The sequence below is a fragment of the Diachasma alloeum genome, unplaced genomic scaffold, assembly GCF_001412515.2.
Source record: "Diachasma alloeum isolate Michigan unplaced genomic scaffold, Dall2.0 Dall_scaffold_00663, whole genome shotgun sequence".
Lineage (NCBI taxonomy): Eukaryota > Metazoa > Arthropoda > Insecta > Hymenoptera > Braconidae > Diachasma > Diachasma alloeum.
In genome coordinates this window covers 1-24,191 of record NW_021680795.1, presented here as the reverse complement: position 1 = coordinate 24,191, position 24,191 = coordinate 1, and the positions used below count along the sequence as shown (strand labels likewise).

The 24,191-nt window shown below is 39.9% G+C and overlaps 1 protein-coding gene across 2 annotated transcripts in view; it reads left to right on the top strand.

Annotated features, from left to right (window-relative positions):
* LOC107044039 (protein O-mannosyl-transferase TMTC3) overlaps positions 1 to 11,486 on the top strand; it is a 177,736-nt gene extending 166,250 nt beyond the window's left edge. Inside the window, exon 6 of one of the 2 annotated variants that reach the window (XM_029126535.1) lies at positions 11,264 to 11,486. In XM_029126535.1, the coding sequence (XP_028982368.1) occupies positions 11,264 to 11,317 (54 nt within the window). In that variant the 3' untranslated portion in view covers positions 11,318 to 11,486. Of the gene's footprint in view, positions 1 to 9,208; positions 9,291 to 11,263 lie in introns of those variants that run through there. The other variant, XM_029126536.1, reaches the window with a different exon arrangement.
* The last annotated feature ends 12,705 nt before the right edge of the window (positions 11,487 to 24,191 follow it).

The window sequence follows — 24,191 nt, the reverse complement described above, 5'->3', positions numbered from 1 at the left end:
CTTGAGATTTGGCCAACATTCTGGCTTGGTCGTACTGGATAGTATGTCCAGTGTCCATCCAGTGTTCAGCCAGGGCAGACTGTTCTAAGTGGCCGTATTTGGAGCACCGCTGATGTTCCTTGATCCGTGTGCTGAACTTCCTCCCAGTTTCTCCAATGTAGACTTTCCCGCATGAGCAGGGGATCTCGTACACTCCTGGTGTGCTCAGAGGTGGTCTTGGATCCTTTGCACTTGGCAGCATCTGTCCGANAGTGACCGTATTTGGAGCACCGCTGGTGTTCCTTGATCCGTGTACTGATCTTCCTCCCGGTTTCTCCAATGTACACTTTCCCGCATGAGCAGGGGATCTCGTACACTCCTGGTGTGCTCAGAGGTGGTCTTGGATCCTTTGCACTTGGCAGCACCTGTCCGATCTTCTTTGGAGGCTGGACGATCATTCGACTGTTATGTTCGCCCAGTACTCTACTTATGCGTTCTGTTGTGCCTCTCAGGTAGGGGAGGAGGGCCACTTTTGGTCTTTCTTGGTTTTCCTCAGGATTAGTCTCCTCTCCGGGAGATGAGAACTTGCTCTGTAGCTTCTGCTTGACCTTCCGAATTTGTTGGATGTTATATCCATTCTTGGTCAGAGCTATCTCAAGATGTTCAACTTCACTGTCAACGTTGGAGGGTTGAGAGATTGTGAGTGCTCTATACATAAGGGAACTAATAACGGTATTCTTCTGGGAGGGGTGGTGATAGGAGGTAGCATTGATATACCTATCTGTGTGGGTTGGCTTGCGATATACTTGGTGGCCTAGAGTGTCGTCCTCGTTGCGTCGAACCAGTACATCTAGGAATGGAAGACATCTATCTTGTTCAATTTCCATAGTGAACTTGATGCTCACGTACTGAGTATTCAAGAACTCCAGGAATTGAGTCAGAGCAGTCTTTCCATGTGGCCAGATGACAAAGGTATCGTCCACATACCTGCACCACACACTAGGTTTCTGAGGTGCTGACTTGAATACTTCGTTCTCGAAGTGTTCCATGAATATATTTGCAATAATCGGGGAAATGGGAGACCCCATTGCCGCTCCCGATTTCTGCTCATAGTACTCTCCTTTGAACTGAAAGTATGTAGAAGTTAAGCAATGCTCAATCAGGGGAAGGAATTGGGAAGAGATGTTGTTGGATTTCTTGATGATTTCCAAGGTTTCTGGGATTGGGACGTTAGTGAAGAGTGATTCCACATCAAAACTCACTAGGATATCATCTGGAGAAGTCCGGAGATTTCTCAGTTTGTTGACGAAATCCAGTGTGTTCCGAATGTATGAACCATTCAGGCCAGTCAACTTTTGGAGTGGTTTCGTGGGAAACTTGGCCAGCTGGTAAGTTGGCGCTCCAATGTTGCTAATNAGGTTTCTGGGATTGGGACGTTAGTGAAGAGTGATTCTACATCAAAACTTGCTAGGATATTATCTGGAGAAGTCCGGAGATTTCTCAGTTTGTTGACGAAATCCAGTGTGTTCCGAATGTATGAACCATTCAGGCCAGTCAACTTTTGGAGTGGTTTCGTGGGAAACTTGGCCAGCTGGTAAGTTGGCGCTCCAATGTTGCTAATAATGGGACGGAGAGGAACAGACTCTTTATAGATTTTGGGGAGTCCATAGAGTCTAGGCGGAAAGGATTCTTTAGGGGTGAGGAATTTCGTCAGGTCAGCCGAAAAACCAGCCATCCTCAGCAGATCAGCAGTTTTTTGCTCAATTGTACGAGTAGGGTCCTTCCTAAGTTTAACGTAAACTCTGGAGTCACCCAACATCATACTGAGCCTACCGGAGTAGTCGTCTTTATCCATAACCACCGTAGAATTGCCTTTGTCTGCCGGAAAAATAATCAGATCATTATGCTCCTTTAGACTACGCAGTGCGAGGCGTTCCTCCCTGGTGATATTGTCACCAGGGGGAGTGGCCTTGTGGAGGATGTTAGACAACTGCCTCCGGATCTCATTACTGGTCTCCTGGGGAAGATGGTAAATCGCTGTCTCGGTACGACTGATGATTTCCTCGGTGGGGATCTTTTTAGGGGCAACAGCGAAGTTGTGTCCTTTCGCCAACACAGACACTTGTTCTTCACTGAGTTCAAATTTACTCAGATTCTTCACAGTGTGAGTGAGAGTTGGGACTTTCTCCTGGGGGATCAGTTTCTTGAACTTACCCTTTTGACTCTCAGTTCTCATCTCAGCTGTTCGGACTGCTTGTTCATGTATAACACGATTGAGTCTCCCACAGCCGAGACTCCAACGTTTGAGCCAGAAGAAGGTGGAGATCGAGAAGCTGTCTGGAGAGATGGGCCAGGTTCTTCTTAGCCGCTGTTATTCTCTCCTTGACCAATCTCAACGAAGCTTAGCAGAGGATGTCATTGGCCTGCTTCGATGCGACAGGATTCCTCAGACGGAGGAATTTCGGTACCACTTGATGGTCACGGCACCTTTTTAAAAATGTTAGGGAGCACAGTTGGACGTGGAAGGACTTCCTAAGTTTGGTGATTAAATTCACCGACCCAAGAATAGCCTCTTCGTGGAGGCATTTAATCTTAATGATTAATGACATCTTTGGCTTCTGGATGAATGCCGCGTTTGGATTCAACGTTTCGCCGAAGTTTCGCAAACATTGCAGTCTTGGGGTAGTCCTTATATGCCTGCCCTTGTGGCGGTGGAAAAAGGGGGGGGGGTGGTCAGCCAATCATATGTTTCTAATTAACCAGTTGATCAATTGACCAGCTGATGACCGACCAAGAACAGCCTCTCCGTGGAGGCGTTTAATCTTAGTTTTGAGGCTTTCGCGGCCATGATTAATGACACCTTTGGCTTCCGGATGGATGATGCCGTGTTTGGATTCAGCGTTGCGCCGAAGTTTTGCAAACATTGCAGTCTGCATCAATTGATCAATTGACCAGCTGATCAATTAAAAACATGTTATTGACTGACCACCCCCCCCCTTTCCCTTCCCCCACAGCCACAAGGGAAGGCATATAAGGACTAACCCAAGACATCGGAGCTCAGAATCGGAGCTCATAGCCCTGAAGATGCAGACTGCAATGTTTGCGAAACATCGGCGCAACGCTGAATCCAAACAGGGCATTCATCCGGAAGCCAAAGATGTCATTAATCATGGCCGCGAAAGCCTCAAAACTAAGATTAAACGCCTCCACGGAGAGGCTACTCTTGGGTCNGATGCAGACTGCAATGTTTGCGAAACATCGGCGCAACGCTGAATCCAAACAGGGCATTCATCCGGAAGCCAAAGATGTCATTAATCATGGCCGCGAAAGCCTCAAAACTAAGATTAAACGCCTCCACGGAGAGGCTACTCTTGGGTCGGGAATTTATTCACCAAACTTAGGAAGTCCTTGCACGTCCAACTGTGCTCCCTAACGTTTTTGAAACGGTGCCGTGACCATCAAGTGGTACCGAAATTTCTCCGTCTGAGGAATCCTGTCCCATCGAAGCAGGCCAATGCCATCCAGCGCCAAACTTCGTTGAGATTGGTCAAGGAGAGAATAACAGCGGCTAAGAAGAACCTGGCCCATCTCTCCAGATAGCTTCTCGATCTCCACCTTCCTCTGGCTCAGACGTTGGAGTCTCAGCTTTGCCAGACTCTCGATCGTGTTACACACGAACAAGCAGTCCGAACAGCTGAGATGAGAACTGAAAGTCAGAAGGGTATGTTCAAGAAACTAATCCCCCAGGAGAAAGTCCCAACCATCACTCACACTGTGAAGAATCTCAGTAAATTTGAACTCAGTGAAGCACAAGTGTCTGTGTTGGCGAAAGGACACAACTTCGCTGTTGCCCCTAAAAAGATCCCCACCGAGTAAATCATCAGTCGTACCGAGACAGCGATTTACCATCTTCCCCAGGAGACCAGCAATGAGATCCGGAGGCAGTTGTCTAACATCCTCCACAAGGCTACTCCCCCTGGTGACAATATCACCAGGGAGGAACGCCTCGCACTGCGTAGTCTAAAGGAGAATAATGATCTGAATATTCTTCCGGCAGACAAAGGCAATGTCACGATGGTTATGGATGAAGGCGACTCCTCCAGTAAGCTCAGTACGATGTTGAGTGACTCCAGACTTTACGTTAAACTTAGGAAGGACCCTACTCGTACAATTGAGCGAAAAACTGCTGATCTGCTGAAGAAGGCTGGTTTTTTGGCTGACCTGACGAAATTCCTCACTCCTAAAGAATCCTTTCCTCCTAGACTCTATGAACTCCCCAAAATCCATAAAGAGTCTGTTCCTCTCCATCCCATTGTCCGCAACATTGGAGCGCCAACTTACCACCTGGCCAAGTTTCTCCCGAAACCACTCTAAAAGTTGACTGGCCTGAATGGTTCATACATTCGGAACTCACTGGATTTCGTCAACAAACTGAGAAATCTCCGGACTTCTCCAGATGATATCCTAGTGAGTTTTGATGTAGAATCTCTCTTCACTAACGTCCCAATTCCAGAAAACTTGGAAACCATCAAGAAATCCAAAAACATCTCTTCCCAATTCCTTTCCCTGATTGAGCATTGCTTGACTTCTACATACTTTCAGTTCGAAGGAGAGTACTATGAGCAAAAATCGGGAGCGGCAACGGGTTCTCCCATTTCCCCGATTATTGCAAATATATTCATGGAACACTTCGAGAACGAAGTATTCAAGTCAGCACCTCAGAAACCTACTGAGTGGTTCAGGTATGTGGACGATATCTTTGTCATCTGGCCACATGGAAAGACTGCTCTAACTCAATTCCTGGAGTTCTTGAATACTCAGCACGTGAGCATCAAGTTCACTATGGAAATTGAACAAGATAACTGTCTTCTATTCCTAGATGTCCTGGTTCGACGCAACGAGGACGGCACTCTAGGCCACCAAGTATATCGCAAGCCAATCCACACAGATAGGTATCTCAATGTTACCTGCTATCACCACCCCTCCCAGAAGAATTCCGTTATTAGCTTCCTAATGTATAGAACACTCACAATCTCTCAACCCTCCAACGTTGACAGTGAAGTTGAACATCTTGAGATATCTCTGACCAAGAATGGATATAACATCCAACAAATTCGAAAGGTCAAGCAGTAGCTACAGAGCAAGCTCTCATCTCCCGAAGAGGAGACTAATCCTGAAAAAAACCAGAAAAGACCAAAAGTGACCCTCCTCCTCTATCTGAGAAGCACAACAGAACGCAGGAGTAATGTACTCGGCAAACATAACATTCGAACGATCTTTCAGCCTCCAAAGAAGATCGGACAGATGCTGCCAAGTGCGAAGGATCCAAGACCACCTCTGAGCATATCAGGAATGTACGGGATCCCTTGCTCATGCGGAAAAGTATACATTGGAGAAACCGGGAGGAAGATCAGTACACGGATCAAGGAACACCAGCAGTGCTCCAAATACGGCCACTTAGAACAGTCTGCCCTGGCTGAACACTGGATGGACATTGGACATACTATCGACATACTGCCTTAGTACGACCAAGCCAGAATGTTGGCCAAATCTCAAGGGTATTTCGAAAGGAAATACCGAGACGGTTTGAAGATCCATAAAAAACCTAACAACCTCAACAGGGACAGAGCATATCAAGTGAACCCCATTTGGAAAACCGTCCTCCCGGTTTTTTATTTGACCAGCTGATCAATTAAAAACATATGATTGGCTGATTACCCGCCCCCTTCCTCCACCACCACCATGGAAGGCAGTTAAGGACTACCCCAAGACATCGCAGCTCAGAATCGGATCTCATAGCTCTGAAGATGCAGGCTGCAATATTTGCGAAACGTCGGCGCAACGCTGAATCCAAATGCGGCATCCATCCGGAAGCCAAAGATGTCATTAATTATGGCCGCGAAAACCTCAAAACTAAAATTAATTGGTTCATTTACATTCGCCATGTTTTCTTTTTTTCTTCCAGAAAAATTTTGAATTTTCAATTAATTTATTGTTAATAATTGGATTTTCCACGATTCCTTGAAACAAAATTGAATTTCCTCTTTTATCCAACGACCAAATTAATTATTCCGCTTTTCAAAAATTTTTTACTCAAATCATTCAACTTTTGGTAAATATGTATTTTTTATTTTGAAGATGAATTTGTTCTCAATCTACCTGGATGATTTTATTGAATCACACTCCATTAATTTATTCAAACCCAATGCAATGATTTAATGAATAATTCGCGAACATGAATTCTTCCTTTTGTCTTTAATCTCAAGAATTATTAATTATCTTATATAAAATTCCGGCTCAAAATTATTCAAAAATAATAATTATAAAATTAATGATGAATGAAAAATTATTTTTTTCTTAATTTGAAAATTCAAATTCAACTTCATTGGAAAGTCCTCACTTGAATGGATTGAAAATACAAAATAATTAATGCGCAGAATTTCCTCGAGTTTATTTCAAAAATTAGAATTCAACCAATTTTAATACTCAATTGTTCAAAAATATTTCATTCATTCAATTATTTCATTTATTCTGCATTTTAATACGTGGTTTTATTTATGCAGGGGCGTTCCTGCTACAAATTCAGTACAATAATACAAATAATGCTAGTAATATTAATAATGAAGATAATAAGAGTACGCTAAAGCGAGATAAAAGCGAGACGAGTGGTAAAGCCAATTACAAATCCGGATTACATAGTTTCAGCTATTATAGAGTAGTAGCTACAGAAATTTATTCAATATCGTTTAAGGATATGTGGAAAGAAATGAACAGAAATAAACAAAGTCGATCAATTGCATAACCAAAGATTCACAAAGCCTAGATTAATAGATCAATCATTTAATTCTGATGCGCGTAGCGGCATGCATTTTTGCATAAGACCAAATAAGGTCTTTACATCTCTGAAATCATTCGAATTCAAGTAAGCGGAAAGGCTGGAAATTGAGATGGAGTCCAGATCAAGCAAATAATTTGGGAGGTAATGGGATCTCAAGACATGATGAAAAGAGCAAAAAAAAGAATATGTAACGAGTCTTCGGGGAGTTGGCAAAGGCATAAAGTGCAGGGCTGGGTAGGGTCCAACTGGTATCCGATTCGATTGGTGTAGTAGCTTCTTGCATGAGATGAAAAAATTCTAATTTGCATTTTTTGTTCTTACAAATTCGATGGGGCACCTCTCAGCATAAAAATTCTTGAAATCATTGAGCGGATGTCTAAACACCTTCAGTAATAACGAAGTTGATGAAAGGTAGCGTCTTAAAACATCATACCTAGCCCGTGCCAGGAACTGTTCCAAGATGTCGGGAATCCTCACTCGCCACCAGTCCGGTGACAAATTGGACCAGAGATCCTCATTTTCCAGTGTCACTAAGCAATGTTTCAGCTGAGTAATCCAGTTGTACTTGGCAGACATTGGTAGATTTTCGATTGGTGAAGAAGCTAGCTCAAGCAGCCGTATCAGGCAGATCCTAGGAAGGCGGTCTTCAGACATTCCAAGGACCTTGCAGACCCAGTGTAATGCCTGCTTCATAACCTCGTACGAAATACCATGAATACCCGTCTCGAGACGCAGTGAATTTCCAGGGGTGCAGCTCGGGAGGTTGAAAAGTCTCTTAAAGAACCAGAGGTGAGCTGACTCAAGTGTGGTCAAATCCCGGAGAGCCTACAAGGAGGAGGTGTAGGTCAGTGTGGAGGTGACAACACTGGGATGCCGTCTCTTCGTACCTTCCCAGGAATCAGCCCCAATTGATAAGAGAAGCCGAAGTGCCGCAGCTGAGGCGACTCGAGTCCTAAAGGCAGCGGCCATAGTGGCACCACGTCCAGTAGCAGATGAAGTAAACTTCACTCCTAGATATGTATATTCAGGCACAATTTCAACTGGGTTTCCATTGAGCTGGAATTCGTGATTGGGGAGGGAAGACACCTTCCCGCCTTTCCTGAATATCAGAACTTTCGTTTTCCCAATATTGACCGTAAGGCCGTTACAGTCGCAGTATTCTTCTAATATTTTTAGCTCACGCTTCAGATCGATTGAGCTGAACGCCAAGATGATAAGATCGTCCGCGTAAAGTAAAAGAATGACAGCTTTCCGGCCATCAATATCCACCCCGCGAGCACCCTTGCTACGGAAAAAACTTTCAATGTCTGCTAGATACAAATTAAAAAGAAGGGGGCTCAGTTTTTCTCCCTGCAGTACACCCTCACTCACCTCAAAGTCTTCAGTGTAGGCCTCGGTGTTTTTTATTCTGATTGTGGCTCGGTCGTAAAGGGTCTTCACGACCCGGATGACCTTTGAATTAACACCAAGCTTTAGGAGTTTGCACCAAAGCAGGTGATGTGGGACAGAGTCAAAGGCTCTACGGAAATCCACGAAGAGCGAGTAAACTCTGCCCCCAGATAGCCTCAGTCTATTTTGCAGCATCGCGGTTAAAACAAAGATATTGTCCATCACTCCCGTTTTTTGGCGAAATCCGGCCGGTTCCTCCGGAATAATATTATGGAGCTCGGCCCAATTATATATCTTTTCGTTCAAGTTGGCGGTGAATATTTTTGTTATGTTATTAATGAGGGCGATCTGACGATAATTGAGTGGGTCCGTGCGGCTCCCTTTCTTGTATAGTATGCACGAGTTGATCAGAGTCCATCTATCCGGGAAAATCCCATTCTCGAAAATTTTATTGAATAAATCGAGAACGTATACTTTCCAGGCTGCAGGAAGAAATTTAAGAAAACCATTGGAAATGGTGTCTTCACCCGGAGCTTTCCCAGTCTTGGAGCTTTTAAGACTTTTATTGAGTTCTGTCAGAGTGAAAGGATCGTCCATGTAAGGTTTCGTTAAGTGACCAAGATCTATAAAGTTATTGTCTCTTGGTAAATATACTTGAGATAAGAACGAATTCCAGTCAGCAATTTTAATCACTTCAATTCTCCTGACCCAACCTTTTGCATTTCTAATTGTATCCCGGTAGTCAATCGAGTTCTTAACGTTCACGAACATCGCCGTAATTTTCTTCTTCTGAGTTTCTTTTTTTTTTCTTGAGTAGACTTTTATACGTTTTATTGAGCTCACCAAACTTCCTAACATTAGTTGCGTCGATCCTGGGAGTGTACAATTTCCTGAACGATTTTTTGATATCCCGTTTAATCAGAGCACACTCTTTATCGAACCAAAGTGGTCTGGGCTGAGTGCTACAGCTTTTCATTTTCGAACCATTTGGCTTTGTCATAGATAAATCGAGAGCCGCTTGACAGATCTTCGTGAGCAAATTCTCATTCAGCTGGTCAATGCAGGAAATGGAAGCCGTCAACGAAGGTCCTGAACTAATGGAGCTGATGGAGACCTAGGGGAGGAAAACAAGGGAGTGGCTGAGATGTCATCCAGAAGCCTTTCCACATAATCAGCCAATTTGATGAAAACCGGTAGATAAGTTGACCCCAGAAGTTCTGAAGTCACTTCAGAGTCCACGACAATCTCCATTCTACTGAGACTGACCCATATGAGATCAAAAGTGTTGACACTTCTATTGCTGGTGAATTTGGCCGGGGTGTCTAACCTCATCCTGCCATTTAATAATACAAAGTCATTATCTGACATAAAAGACATGAGTGACTCACCTCTCGCGTCAGTTTTCTCCACGAAGTAGCGTCTGGTTTCTTGTAAGAAGGTTCCTTGAATGGCTTGGGTGGGGCGATCAGCACCGTAATCACCAATTGACGGATTAAAATCGCCCCCGAGTATAAAAATGTCGTTACTGTACTTAGCGTTTGAACGCAGATCGTTGAGGGAGAGTTGGAGAATCTCAAGGACTGGAACGAGCTGAAGACTGGGGCAAAGGTATATTGATCCAATAATAGCCCTCCAAGAGGCTGAATTGATCCGAAAGAAGATCCACCAGGGAGAGATATCAAGAACTTCTGGACACAGGTCCTGGTGAATAAGGCAGAGTAACCCACCGCTACCTCTACCTCTGGATCTATCGCGGATGGCAGAGGACCATATGCTGATGTGACTTCTGAGTTTTAAAGGAATCAATTGCGAAGAAGGATTCAAGAGCATCGTTTGAGAGATACATATTACTTGAGAATCAGAACTGATTTGATTGTGCAATACATTTACCATACCTTGAGCGTTTCAAAATTGTATCCTGATCGTTGAGGATTCTAATTGGCTTACAGGTTTTTTGATTGGAGACTTTGAGAAGCGGTGGTGGTACGAGGGGGATTGCTTCTGGTTCTCCTGGATGTTTTCGGTTTCGAAACAAGCTTTTCTTCAGCCTAGTCCCAACCCCACCAAATGCCATCAATCTCAAGACCACTGTAGCCCAACTTTATTTTCCTCCTTTGATTCTTATTAACCCTATCCATTTCTCTGACCTTTTTATAGATTACCTGCTCTAGAGGAGTGAGGTCAAGATCGATGAAAATCTGACTGACGTTGCTTTTCCCCAGTTTCGATTTATTTTTCATTATAAATTGTTTTACATCAGGAGTGGACAGTTTGGTAATCATCATCTTCCTGCCTACACCCACCATACTGGCCTCTAAAATTGCATCGGCGAGACGGGAATTTGTTGCTATAAACTGACTGATTGCCTCCTTGGGGGACTGTGAGCCCAAAGTAAGGCCTTTTACTACAATGTTATTAGCTCTACTGGCTCTGTCGTGAGAATCGAGCTGTCTTTTCAGCTCACCCACTTCCTTTCTCAATTTTCAGGAAATGCCAGTCTCAGAATTATTTTCAAGTTTCGTTAATCTTTCCTCGATGTCGTCGGATCCCACGTTCTTAGACAGTTTCAGTAGATTTGCCTCCAGAATGGAGATTTTCGAGGTTAGGTTATCAATTTGTTTCTTGGATTGTGCATCTCTGGCTTCGATAAACATTTTAAAACTTTCCAACTGATCTTTCATAAATTTATTATTCTCTTTCCTCGATTGTTCGAGAGCATCGGATTTGACTTTGCCTGCTGTGCAAAGATTGTTCACTTTGAGGAGCAAGGTTGACAATATTTCCCTGCCTGAGCTCTTCTCTACAAGACTCTGAATTTCAGCAACAGGAATGGGAATGTGATGGCTCTGTGATACATGGCTAGCTGTAGAGAATTGAAAATTTTCCATTGCAAGGTTATCAGGAGCACTAAATGATCTATTAAGTTTTTTGTTCAGTAGAGAGTCAAGGTACACGCTAGACGAATTAGAGTTCTCGTCCAGCCCAGCAGTGACCCTATTTCTTTTTTTGTAAAATTGAGAGAGTGCAGGAGGAGTCACTGCGTTTTTTCTCGCCCAGGGAACGAGCCTTCACGGGCCTGCCTCTTTTAGTAATCCTCTCGGGCTTTGTTGATTTTGGAGTGGAGCTAACAGACTGAGACGACAGAAGGCTGAATCATACTCGGGTGCTTGAAGAAGTGACTGGCCGGTGTGTCACGGTTGACAAAGAGCGATCCGACAATGAGGGGGAATCTTTCTCAGCAGATACAATCGGACTGAATGAGGTAACAGCAATTTCATGGATGAGCAGAGTTTTTTCGGTCACACTAGTCATGCCCAATTGTAAATTGGCTAACCTTAAAAATTCATTTGAACGGGAGTTATGTATTTGGAGCAGAAAAATCATTAAAAGGAGCAGATTTTTAACTCGGAGTGTTGAGCGTATTTTCCTATTTAAATCAGGTGGAAAAAGGCAATAACTGGATTATTTTTATAACAAATTTTACGAAATAATAAAGAGCACATTGAAAACACGTGCAGAGGATCGCTATCCGCAACGGAACCCCTTCAAAAATATTTCAATTTGACAATCTTTACATGTGAAAAATTTTGTAAATTCAAGAAGTTCATTTCTTGCAAATGATTCGAATAATACGAAAAAAAAATTATTCTCAAGAATTAATCGATGAAGAATAAAAGAAATATACTTTTCGAAAATTTGTCAGAAATTGAAATTATTATATCGAAAAAATTCGAGGTAATTAATGGTTGAAATTACGATTCAATTTAAAATTTTCATGTAGGAGAGGAGGGAAAAAGTACAGTGTATACCGCGAGTACATGTTTCGCAGAGCATTAGGGATCGCGGGGAAGAGGGAAAGAACGCAAGTAGTATGGTAAGCGCGAGCTCCGTGGCGGATTAGGCAATGCGGGGAAGAGGGAGAGAACGCGATACTGCGATGAGTCAGGTGTGATGCGCGATTTCAGAAGGGGTTTTTATGGGGAGGTTTAACATCTGTTGCTAGGCTATTGTTTTTATTATTATCATTATTGCTGCTGAGTGGAAGAATTGTAATCGTTCTAGTTTTCGATTTTCTAATTTTGCTTGGAAACGATGCAGAATGGTCTGAAACGTCAAAATACGAAGTTTGACCACCCCGTGTGTCTGTGCGGATGTCCATCGGGTGGTCAACTTTCAGAAAATTGGAGAATTAACCGGCTAAAGTGATTCAGAAAAATCTAAAATTCTGTCAGATTATAGGTATTAATGACGACTAACTCTGTGCCAAATTTCAGCTCAATCGATCTAGCCGTTTTTGACAAATTGCCATTTGTTTCAAAATCGTTTTTCGCAAATATCTCGAAAACCATCCAACCGATTTCATTTTTTTTTCAAAATACTCGTCTCGGTTTCACCTATAATAACCAATCAAAATATATATACCGGTTCATTCAACGTTTTCGAGATATTTCAATTTTTCTGTTTTTTGTTAAAAATGCTTCTGAACACTCTCACGTTCGCAACAATTGATATATTAACTTGAAATTTGGCACGAAGTTTTCTCTCTACACTAGAATGTTTGGTATTGAAAATGGGCTCAATCGGATTATTAGTTTGAGAGATATTCAAGTTTGTATCTGAATCTATTTTCTTGAATATCTCGAAAACTATTCAACCGATTGCATTTTTTTTTTAAATACTAGTCTCGATGTCATCTATAACAATCAGTCCAAATATATATACTGGTTCATTCAATATTTTCGAGATATTTCAATTTTTCTGTTTTTTGCTAAAAATGCTTGTTAGCACTCTCATTTTTGCAAAAATCGATATATTAACTTTAAATTTGGCATGAAGTTTCCTCTCTGCACTAGAATGTTTGGTATTGAAAATGGGCTCAATCGGATTATTAGTTTGGGAGATATTCAAGTTTGTATCTGAATCTAGTTTCCTGAATATCTCGAAAACTATTCAACCAATTGCATTTTTTTTTTTCAAACACTAAGAAGTGGGAAAGAAGTGGAAAGCTACGAGAGGGAATAAAATGAATGGGGAAAAGAAAAATTCAGAGAAATAAAATAAAAATAAGGATATTACATGTACGCGCGCACATAGAGAAAAAAAAATTATGAAGAAAGTCAATAAACATCATAAAAAAATGGATTAAAATTTGGAATAAAGAATAATTATCAACAAATAAGGATTCTGAAGTTATGATATCATGAAAAAATTCTGTTGAAAGCACCAATGGTGATTACTGTGTGTCATTCTCAGGTCCATTGTCGAACGATAGTCTTGTTTTTTTTTTTATGTTCCGTCTTGATGTCTTGAACCAACACATGCATTCGCGCCCATGGAAGTTCACGAGATATTTACATCTTTCAGTTTTTTCACAGAAAATCATCTTTTTTTTCATTAAAATCACAGTAGCTTGTCCAAAAATAAAGATATCGACTGAAATTTGAAGAGAACTTTCCTTTTACGATAACAATAGTTGATATTCAAAATGGGCTCAATTGCTTCAGCATTTTGCGAGATATTGGAGTTTTTCTGGACATCTTGGTAAATGGTTCAAACCATTCGGAAGCCGGCCATCAATTTATTGATGGCGAAAAAAAAAAAGTTAAAACCCACCAAGTAACGGTCAGATGCCCTCTCCCAAAAAGGCTTCAACCCCTGCTTATAAAATTTTTTTTTACTTTTATCAAATGTTCATTTATATCAATTTCTTCGAACGAACCAAACTTTCCCGCTTCCAATGATTGAATAATTTTTAGTAAAGATGTTTCAGAATTTCCATTCTCAAATTTTTCCAAAATTTTATGTGAAATATTTTTCTCAGTTCAAAAGAAAAATTCAGAATTTCATTTCTAGAATCTCAGTATCGAAACAAATTTCCCTAGAATTCTCAGTATCGAAACAAATTGTTTGACGATTGAGTGAATTTCGATTTCTCATTTATCATGAATTATTTTCAGGGAATTTTCAAAAATGATTCTTTTCGAAAATGAAAAATTAGATTTTTTTCTTTCTCTACAAAAATTATTTTTCAATTTCTTGACAACAAATTCATCATCTATTTTCTTTTTAGTTTGACTATTATTGAGTCAGATTTCGTCGTAAAAATTTTAAATCTGAAACGATTTTCAAAAATTTTATTTTTCAACCAAATCTCTAATTTCTTTCTTGTCCATTTCCTTCAAAATTCATCCCAACAATTTATCCTTTAAATCCCGGTTGAGCCCCCACTTTTTTTATGTTATGATTTCACAGTAAATATTTAAAGATTTTTGATTAAATAAAGGCTGAAATATTACGATAGTTAAACTTCTCCTATTTTTAGCCTATCCGCGAGGATAATAGCTAGGGATTGGAGTCGGGTAAATTGTTGGAATAAAAATAGAAAAAGAATTAAATTTTGACAAATTCAAATATATTCAAATTATTAGAATCAAACTTTCACCAATTAACAATTTATCAATCAAATTAGTACAATTATTTAATTAATTATCTCGTCACATAAAATTTAAATTCAAACACTTATTTCATTTTCTGTGATCAGTGGAAAAAATTTCGACATTTCACAATTAAAAAACAAAAATTAAGTTTAAAAAAACATAAAAATAATAATGATAATAAATTTTATCAACTTACCCATTTTCTCCGAAATTTCCTCCGTGTTGTATTCCAAATTCCGTGGTTTCGTAGATTATTCTGCAGTAAACTTCAACATCAATAATAGTACACTACATGCTCGAGGCTTGGAAAACAGATCACCGTCCCTGTTGGGTGATGTTTTCCATGGCGAGATATGTATATTAATTTTCGTGTCGAGGGACCTGCAAAACTCCAATTTCGCTCAGCGCCACGAAAATAGGGTTTTTCAGGTCCCGTGACACAAAAAAAATTTTTTTTTATCGCATGTCACAAATCTCAAAAATTGTCCGTATCGAATTCCATAATTCAAATTAATTTCTCTGTATCAATGATTGGATTCTATTTCACTTTTATATGAGCCAAATTATTTCATGATTCTATCCCGAATAATAGTCCAAATCGCGGAACTGGAGATGCGAAGAAAACTGCGGAGGAGTTGAAAGGGAACTGTCCGAACTGATCGAATTGAGGGAACTGTCCCAACTAACTTTGGAAGTGCGTCAATGCACTTTTATTAACTGGCATTGTAACTGTCTTAACCAATGTATGTGCATTGATTTTGATATATTTTTCAAAGGAGGGGGCATCGTACGATGTCAAGCACCAAGGTACATCTCGGTACGGATACCTGAACCTCCTAGTGATAACGTTCTTGGAGACAATTCCAGGCGTTGCCACCTAACGATCACGTGATCGCTCTATTAAATGATTCAATTTTACTCATTATTTGATTTTTTTTGGCTTATTTCACATTCCAAATTTTTTTAAATAATATTTTCCTCAAATTCAATAGATTTTTCTCAATTTTTCAAAATTAATTTCATCGCTCTAGATGCCCTATCTCTCATTGACTAGCGAATTTACATAACATGGCCTGACCACCTAAGTGTTGGCGATATTGGCTCGTGTTAACAGAAAAAAAAGTAACCATTGTTTTCTTTTCATCGATTAAATTCCACCTTAAATATTCCACGGGTAATATCGATCGAAATTTAGACTCGTTTTTGTTTTTATTCTAAACGCAAAAATTCTTGTCTTCTTAAATTCTCTTTAAAACTGATTAGTGACTTAATTTTTTTTCATTATCTTTTTTCGAAATTATTGAATATTTGAAATATTAGAAAAAAAAATGCGGTACGTCTCCTGACGTAATATAACTGATTATGAACTCAAAATTGTAATTTCATTATATTATTCCTCGAATGTAAATTAATGTCATAGTCAAGAAGAGTAACCGTATCCGAAAAATGACGGACATAATATTTCCATATTCTAAAACCATACAAATCGAGAGGTTGAATCTTCCCAGTGTTACCCTTCGATATCAACATAGCCAATAATTCTTTATTTGGAGGAGTCGCTTGTTATATTGCTTGAAGACAGTGCCCACTCCAAGAATCTATGAACAGTAGAATTTTAGATCCTACTTTTGAGAAAAATACTTCCCTCAACCAGGTTTTGAAATGCTCGGAAAATTTGGAAAATTTTTAATAATCGTAATAAATGTATAGAAAATATTACTGTTCTTATGCGTTCAATGTTATCTCACCTGAAGTGAGTTTCCATGATTTTGAATCCGTGACGAAAACATTGGATGGTCTAAAAAGATTCTGTTCTACTAGTGGGCCAAAAGTTCCACAAGGTTCTTTCAAAACCAGGAAGAGAGGTGATAGTAATTTCCTATCAGCAAAAATTGTGGAATGTATCGTATAACTATGTGTTGTTGAAGTTATTGATTGTACTATACACGCGACTTGTTTAGTACCTTCATTAGCTAATATTCACCCTGAATGAATCTCCTATTGAAAACTGGAGGAGTTTTTCTGATTGTTTTTATAAAGCTTCTCGATTCTCCAATATTTTCTGCGCAACGAATTTGCTAATCTTTCGGGATGTAATACGGTGTGCCTTTTTAAAATGATGCAGCCACCATGATGAAGCCATAAAACGAACGTCTCCGAATTCAATTTCTTTCTGCGCTTGCAGAGCCCACCTTCGTAGGTCAATATCGTGAACGATCAATCCCGCATCAAGAGCATTTCTCATATGGGAGATTCCATGTAAGCTCAGCCCCACTGGATTTTTTTTGTCTGGGAAAAATCATTCAGTAGGTGCATTTTGAACTACTATATATAGACAGTGATCATGCCAAATTTCATTGCCCTGCCACTTTTTATTTCTAAGATAATCATTATGAAACTTGAAATTTTCAAAAAATCATTACTTCTGAATGGAGCCTCCGATTTTGATAAATAAAAGAAGAAAATTTTCTTTTTTTCACGTACTTCAAGATAAAAAATACTTTAGAGCCGTCAAGAAACTCCTAGACCGGTTTTTCAAGAATTTTTCGCCTTTTTGCTTCCGAATGGAAGCATTGTAATCACTTTTTTTTCGATTCTCCAATTTTGCATGAATATGACTCAGGGTGGTCTGAAACGCCGACATTTGATATTTTTAGCCGATGTCCGTATGTATGTGTGTGCGTGTGTATGTATGTGTGTGTGTTCGTCCAGAAACATGTTAATAACTCCAAGACTATTCCCGCGAAAGGGCTGAAATTCTGGCTCATGATAGGTTTTGATGACATACAAATTTGTGCAAAATTTCAGCTTGATCGGTTGGATGGTTCCTGAGATATGGCGTTTTCTCAAAATTCGTTTTTTGTGAATATCTGCTAAACGACTCGATCGATTTCAATAATTTTTTCCCAGAATATGTATAACCATGATATCTATCTGATTACATCAAAACTTGATCGACCCAACACCGGAAACAAAGTTTTTTTCATTTTTTCATTTTTTTCATGAAATCGCTCGTTACCATGATAACTCAAAAAATAATTGCGATAGAAACTTGAAATTTTGTACGATTATATGGCTAATGGTAACAATGATTGGTATTGTTGATGGGCGAAATCGGACCAGTAGTTCCTGAGATATTCCACTTTATTATTTTTTTTTCACTCTAGGGCCGCTCGATATTCGATCGAAATATTTTTTTTATGATAGAGAATGTCCTTATATGATATGAAAAACATACGCCATAATGAAAGAGCGAAGCGATGCACCGGAAAAAAAATTTTCGTCGGAATTTTTACTGGAAGGGTAGATAGTTGAATTGAACATTATCATCATCGGAAGTTTGATAAATTATGATCAAGCAAATGAGAGGAAGAAACAAACGGAATCAAGTAATTGATTTATCATCATCAATCGGTTCCACGGCTTTAAGGCCCGCATGGAGGTTCGAAACCCCTCTCCCCTCCACCCACCCCCCCTCGTCAATGTTCTCTGCCATCTAAGATGGCGTATTTCCCCCACTGTTCTCCGGTACTTTTTGGGGGCAATTTTATAGCCTAAAGGGAATAAAAAAAGAAAAAAGGGCGATGTAGCGCGAATTCTATTTTATTGATTAATTTTTTGAGCCTAATTTTATAAAGAATAAAAAAAAAACTCGCGCCGTAAGAAGTAGACAAAGTTTTGGGGGAAGAGTATGCACTGAGGGTAGATAATCTTGTTAGTGTAGATAACCCCGGTCACATTTCACTTCCGACAAAAATTTCACTGAACACAAAATAAATCTAAAAATTTCGCGTATGTAGCGCGATTACAAATTTTTCCCCCGAATTATTAAAACTACACTTATTATAAATAAATAAACACTCGCGAAATAAGAAGTGTACAACGAGCTGGCGATCAGCTGTCATAGCCGAACACTGAGGGAAGATAATCCACGGCGACTCAATGCTCCAGTGAAAATGCGGCAAGTCCCATGCCTACCTAGCGCTCCTTTTTACCGACCGCGACTAAGGCGATGTTTTCACGCCGGCACTGTCATACGGTTCCGTACGATGTAAACACTATTAGAGAAGGGGGTGGGGTGGAGAGGCCGGCGTTTTGCAAATCTCTCCGCACCTCTTTTCACCCACAAATATCTCAAAATTGGCCAATAATGGCCAATTTTTATTTAAAAAAAACAAGTTTTCAGGGAAAGAAGTTTTTTGAGGATCGAAAAGATTCTTTTTTTATTTTATTTTCAATTAGGGGTGTTTTTAACAAAAGTTGCGGAATTTTTTCACGGGGGGCGACTCCGTATGGGGGAAAGTGAATGATATGGGCCGATAATAATCATCATTATTTTGTCATCACATGTTGTGTTGTGTTGTGTTGTGTGTGCTTTGGAATCAAACAGGTATGTAAATTTCATTCTTTTTTCACGTTTCTTTTGGTGAATTAATCATTTTGCAATCAATAAATGATTGGCTTTCATTATTGATTAATAATCAAAGCCTTACTCATTTTGTTGATGATTCTTTCACCCATAATATCTCAAAACCAGCAAGAATGATTATATGGTTATGAAACGCGAAAAATGTTTTCCGTTGAGCATCTGTGTGCCAGATGAGAAAAATTTTCAGTAGTAATATCACATGACCTTCAAAATTATCGCATATTTTCTGATTGTTTTGTTGTGTAGCAACGAGAGAGAGAAGTTTCAGAGGTTTGTGTGAAACTCCACCCGTTGATTGTTACTCAGGAAAACAAAAGGAAAATATTTGATGAATTTTGAAGGTCGAGTGATATTCGGCGGATTATTTTTTTCATTCGGACCTGGCCAAACAAAGTGCAGAGTTTCAACTCACACGATAAATTCAAAATCGTCTCCATACTGATATGATGATCGTTTTCTATTTCTTTTCATTTTTTCCAAAGAGTTCTTCCCGAATCGACTCATTTTTCATTTTTTTTCTTTCACAGTCCTCTCACTATTCCTTATAATCTCTGACAGTTATTTGATTATAAAAACAATTGAAAAGCTAGAGCGGAATTATCAAAAATGATCAAAAATTGCCAAAAATTGTTAGTAGCATTCTCTTATTCACGTCGAAATACTGCGCTCTGATTAACCAGAATCCGAAAGAAAAAAATAATCATTGAAAGTTTTTTGTGAGTCTCGTTTTGCTCTCAAAAATAAGATAATAATAAGAAATTTGCTCCTGGGCTCCGATTAGCTTCAACATGTCCAAATAGCGTGTCAAAAATTTTTGTAACCCTAATTCCCGTATAAATATGATGTCTCAAAAAATCAATGGAACTAGGTAGGAATATAGGTCTTCATGATACTATAAGACCGATGACGCGCTACGCGCGCTGTATTGTTTGCAGCTATCTCTTATAATTTTCGAGAAAAACAAAAAAAAAAAAGAAAAAATCACTTTTATATCGCATTACTTTTGACAGTAGTTTGGGGTTTCAAAGAACTCAAATGTTCCGTAGAACCGATTGCAATTGAAATAAAGCAGCTATCTCTTATAGTTTTCGAGAAAAACAAATAAAAATGAAAAAATCACCTTAAGTCACCTGATACCACATTCTACGTGAGGGGGGCGCTTGAATTTTCCGCCCCGAGTGCGATGACAACCTATTGGCCAATGAGGAATTAGTCTTACGCGTTTCCAGATATTTTAACTCGGACGAACGTTACTGTTGTGTTTGTGTTTTCTTATTGGCAATCCACCCCAAAATTTTCACTTTTTTTTCTTTTTTTTCACATTTGAGGAAAATTAGATTTTTGAAGAATTTGCATTTTTTTTACGATTTCGCTGCCAAAAATAAATCAAATTTTTTTGCGCTCAGTCTCAAGATTTTCCATAGTACTATAAACTCTCAGCAACGAAATTTGGATACCTTCAAATCTCAAACTCAATTTGATGAAAAAAAAATAAAATGTTACAACGTGGAATCAGCCATTTATAATTTTTTCATGTTATAGTTAACGATGTCCGACACCCAGGAGAGCGGAAAGGAGTTTGAGAGACGAGGAGAGATAGAGAGGGAGCAGGAGAGAGAAAGGCAGAGGAGGGAAGGACAGAGGAGAGGAAGGCTGGAGAGGAGAAGTGAGGAGAGGAGGAGTGGGGAGAGAGGAAGGGCGGGGAGAAGCCGGGAGAGTAGAAGTGAGGAGAGAGGAAGGGCGGCGAGGAGAAGTGAGGAGAGAGGAAGGGCGGCAAGGAGAAGTCAGGAGAGAGGAAGGGCGGAGAGAAGACAGGAGCGAGGAAGAGCGGAGAGGGGCAATGTCGTTCCGAACCCGGTTTTCCGGGTTCCGGAAAAAAATTCAAGGACGGTGGCGGGAAGGAGTCAGGGGAAAGAGGAGCAGAGGGATCAGACGAGGAGAGGAAATGGGAAAGCAGGTGGAGGTAGATCGGGGAATCGGAAAGGAGGGAGCCAGAGGAAGCAGAACTGGAGGAGAAATAAGTGAGAATAACTAACAAATTCATTACAGTTTTTCCATTAATAATTTATTCTACTAACAAACATTGATCATTTTCTCTTACAGAAAAGAACAGAACCAGAAGATCGGAGCGGCAACAACTGCGGCGGGGCCAAGTCCTGCGCCGCCAGTTGACAGGACGTTGGCTCGCCTGCAATCCCTCATCCCTCCTGGAAGTTCCCCGATCTTCCACATCACCAACCTCCACCTGCATTGAGGGAGAGTTTTTTTTTTTATTAAAAATTGAAAAAAAAATAAAAATAAATAAATAAATTAAAAATAAAATGACTTTGTCGAGTTTATTTTACTTGAGGCTCACCTGCGTCATGTAACGAATCGCCCAGGTCAACTTCCAGTACTCTCCTTGTCAATTTTCTGTAGAATAATTTGAGGGGGGGGGGGGAGGAAAGGGAAAATACTAAAATAAGTGGAGACATAAATCGTGATAAGGCTCATGAAAACCGGGAAAATTATCCATAATCGTTGAGAAAAAGTTCCTATGGAATTTGAGGATGTTATATCGGTCGAAAAAAGAGGTAATGTCGAATAATCTTCTAAAAATTCGCAGGACAAATACAGTGGAAACGTAGATGAATCCTCTGGAGAACTTTCTATACAATATTCTCCAACAGAGTCTTAAAAAAGTTGTAGGAAATTATGTAAGAATCTTAACGGAACAGTCTTCTATGTTTTCCAGTATAAAATTTGCGAGAAAATAGTTCACTAGAACACAGGGGAAAATTGGAAAGTATTGACAACGCCTTGATGGATGTCCGTGGAAACTCCCTGCAAAATATCGGAAAAACATGAAAAAAGGTCTCAAAAAATCTGGATCAATTACTAGAAACGTTGAGCATGAACATTCTGGAATATTATCACTTATCTTTTCTATTGAAAATCCCACTGAATATCCAATGTTTCAGAGGATTCTTTCAGATACATCCAGTCTTTCAGAGGAATCGTAAAAAGCGTGGAAACCCGAAATGGAGTAAAATTATTAAATTGTAGGAAGATTCGAACATTTTATGAGCATCAAACGAGGGAATCTTATCGGGAAGTTATCTGAAAGTGAAAAATTCCTGTCAATTGTTAGCTACTGAGATTATTAGTATTTCCAGGAGATGCCACGTGGAGGCCATTGACTTGGTAGCGTAGGATATTCAATTGATAGAGAAACTGCTTTTCATGACAAATTTCATGTAAACGATAGACTTGTAATCATTCCAGTACAATTGTTCTCCACTTTAGAAAAGAAATCGAATATGCTACGCTACGATCTCCCACAATAATTGATCTTGTGTTGAAAGACCAAGGCACACACTCCCATAAATTTTGCTTCAACTCTGCAAAGTGGAGTAGTTCAAACCAGAAGAGGCCAGAAGATATTACAACATGGCGTACCCTTCTGGAAATTGTGCCGGAACAAGAACATGTCCAGATGTTATGAGGCTTGACACTTCTACTAGCAATACTTCATGCCAGAAAAATGACAAGATCTGTGATCTGTACATCTAAACTAGCATTTCATCGTAAACCAGGAAATGTCAATGTATTTCTGGACAAGTTCTGTTGTACAATAATGACAGAGGAGGTCTATAACTCGACTGTCAAGACGGCCTACACTAGAAGTAAAAACAATATCCAATGGATATTGCCTACGACTGGAAAGGCATAACTTTTATTTCAAAGAATTCTACACCAGAAGTAAAAAGGATATCTAACAGGTATCCTTCACGACTGGAGGAAAGATTTCTTGTACACGGAGAGAGAAATTTCATAAAAATTACCCATTTTTTTATTCCTCAGAGGCAATTTTGAGAAGCTGTTGACTAATTTTTATCCAAAGTCACATAACTTTTTATGGATTTCCCGTAATGTTTATATGCATTGCTTGAAAAATTCTGAAATGGTTACGTAAATTTTCCGAATTGGCTCGCGCACTACGAGTCTCGTAATTTTTACTTAGAAATTTCTCTCCGTGAAACTATCAAATTCACTTCATGCAACTGGGAACTGCCTGTGACTCTTGCAAAACGGTTCTGGCGGCTGTGATTCCTTGCAAAGCGATGTTTTGTTGGCAGCAGCGATCACAGACCCTAGTCAGGCGGCTTGGTCTGGCTAGAACAACATGGCTGAGAGCGTCCAGCGCAAATTGGTAATCTGAAACATTGGTAGGCGTTTAGACACTATTGTATTTTTCAGACAGACCCTGAAGTGACCATGCGTAACACAATCATTCTCAAACCCTCATGCTAGTTGCCGAACACCAACTTTGATATCAATCATCACGTTGAGAATGGATTGAGTAAGTCAAGGCTCAGCGAAAGCAGTTCTGTACGTTCCAAAGCTAAAGCGTCCGACAGAGAAGGAATTTCAACGATACAATCCGATCTGAGTGGAAAATGTTTGATAATCCTAGTCCTGAGCAAATGTTCCAAATGCGGGCGCATTTTTTCTTGATCATAACTAACTATTAGAGGATCTATACCATGCATAAGACTGACAGCAAATGCGAGTAGATGTGTAGGACGGGTTCTGGCCCAACCATTTTTGGGAAGGGTCAGAAAGGTCTGAGGATGCGCCGCGAGTGGGTGGTGGGATGGGATTAATTAATTCGCGCTTTAATTCGCGGTTTTGATTCGCGGTTTTAATTCGCGGTTTTAATTCGCGGATTTTACATTTCGTCGATTCTGGGTGCAAGAAGTATGGGAGAAGCCCCCGCGAGTGGGTGGTGGGATTAATCAAGTCATGGGTTTAATTCACGGTTTTCAGCCCCGATTTTAATTCGCGGTTTTCAGTCCCGATTTTGATCCACGGTTTTAATTCGCGCTTTGGTGGGATTAATTAATTCGCGGTTTTAATTCGCGGTTAGAATTCACGGTTTTAATTCGCGGTCTTAATTCGCGCTTTAATTCGCGGTTTTAATTCGTGGTTTTGATTCACGGTTTTAATTCGCGCTTTTAATCCGCGGCTTTAATTCGCGGTGCAAGTCGCGACTCCTAAACCTTTTAACATTTTAGAGATTGTACCTGAGATAAGAATGAGTCATCATCGCAAGGGTTAAGTGCAAAAGGTCATAAAT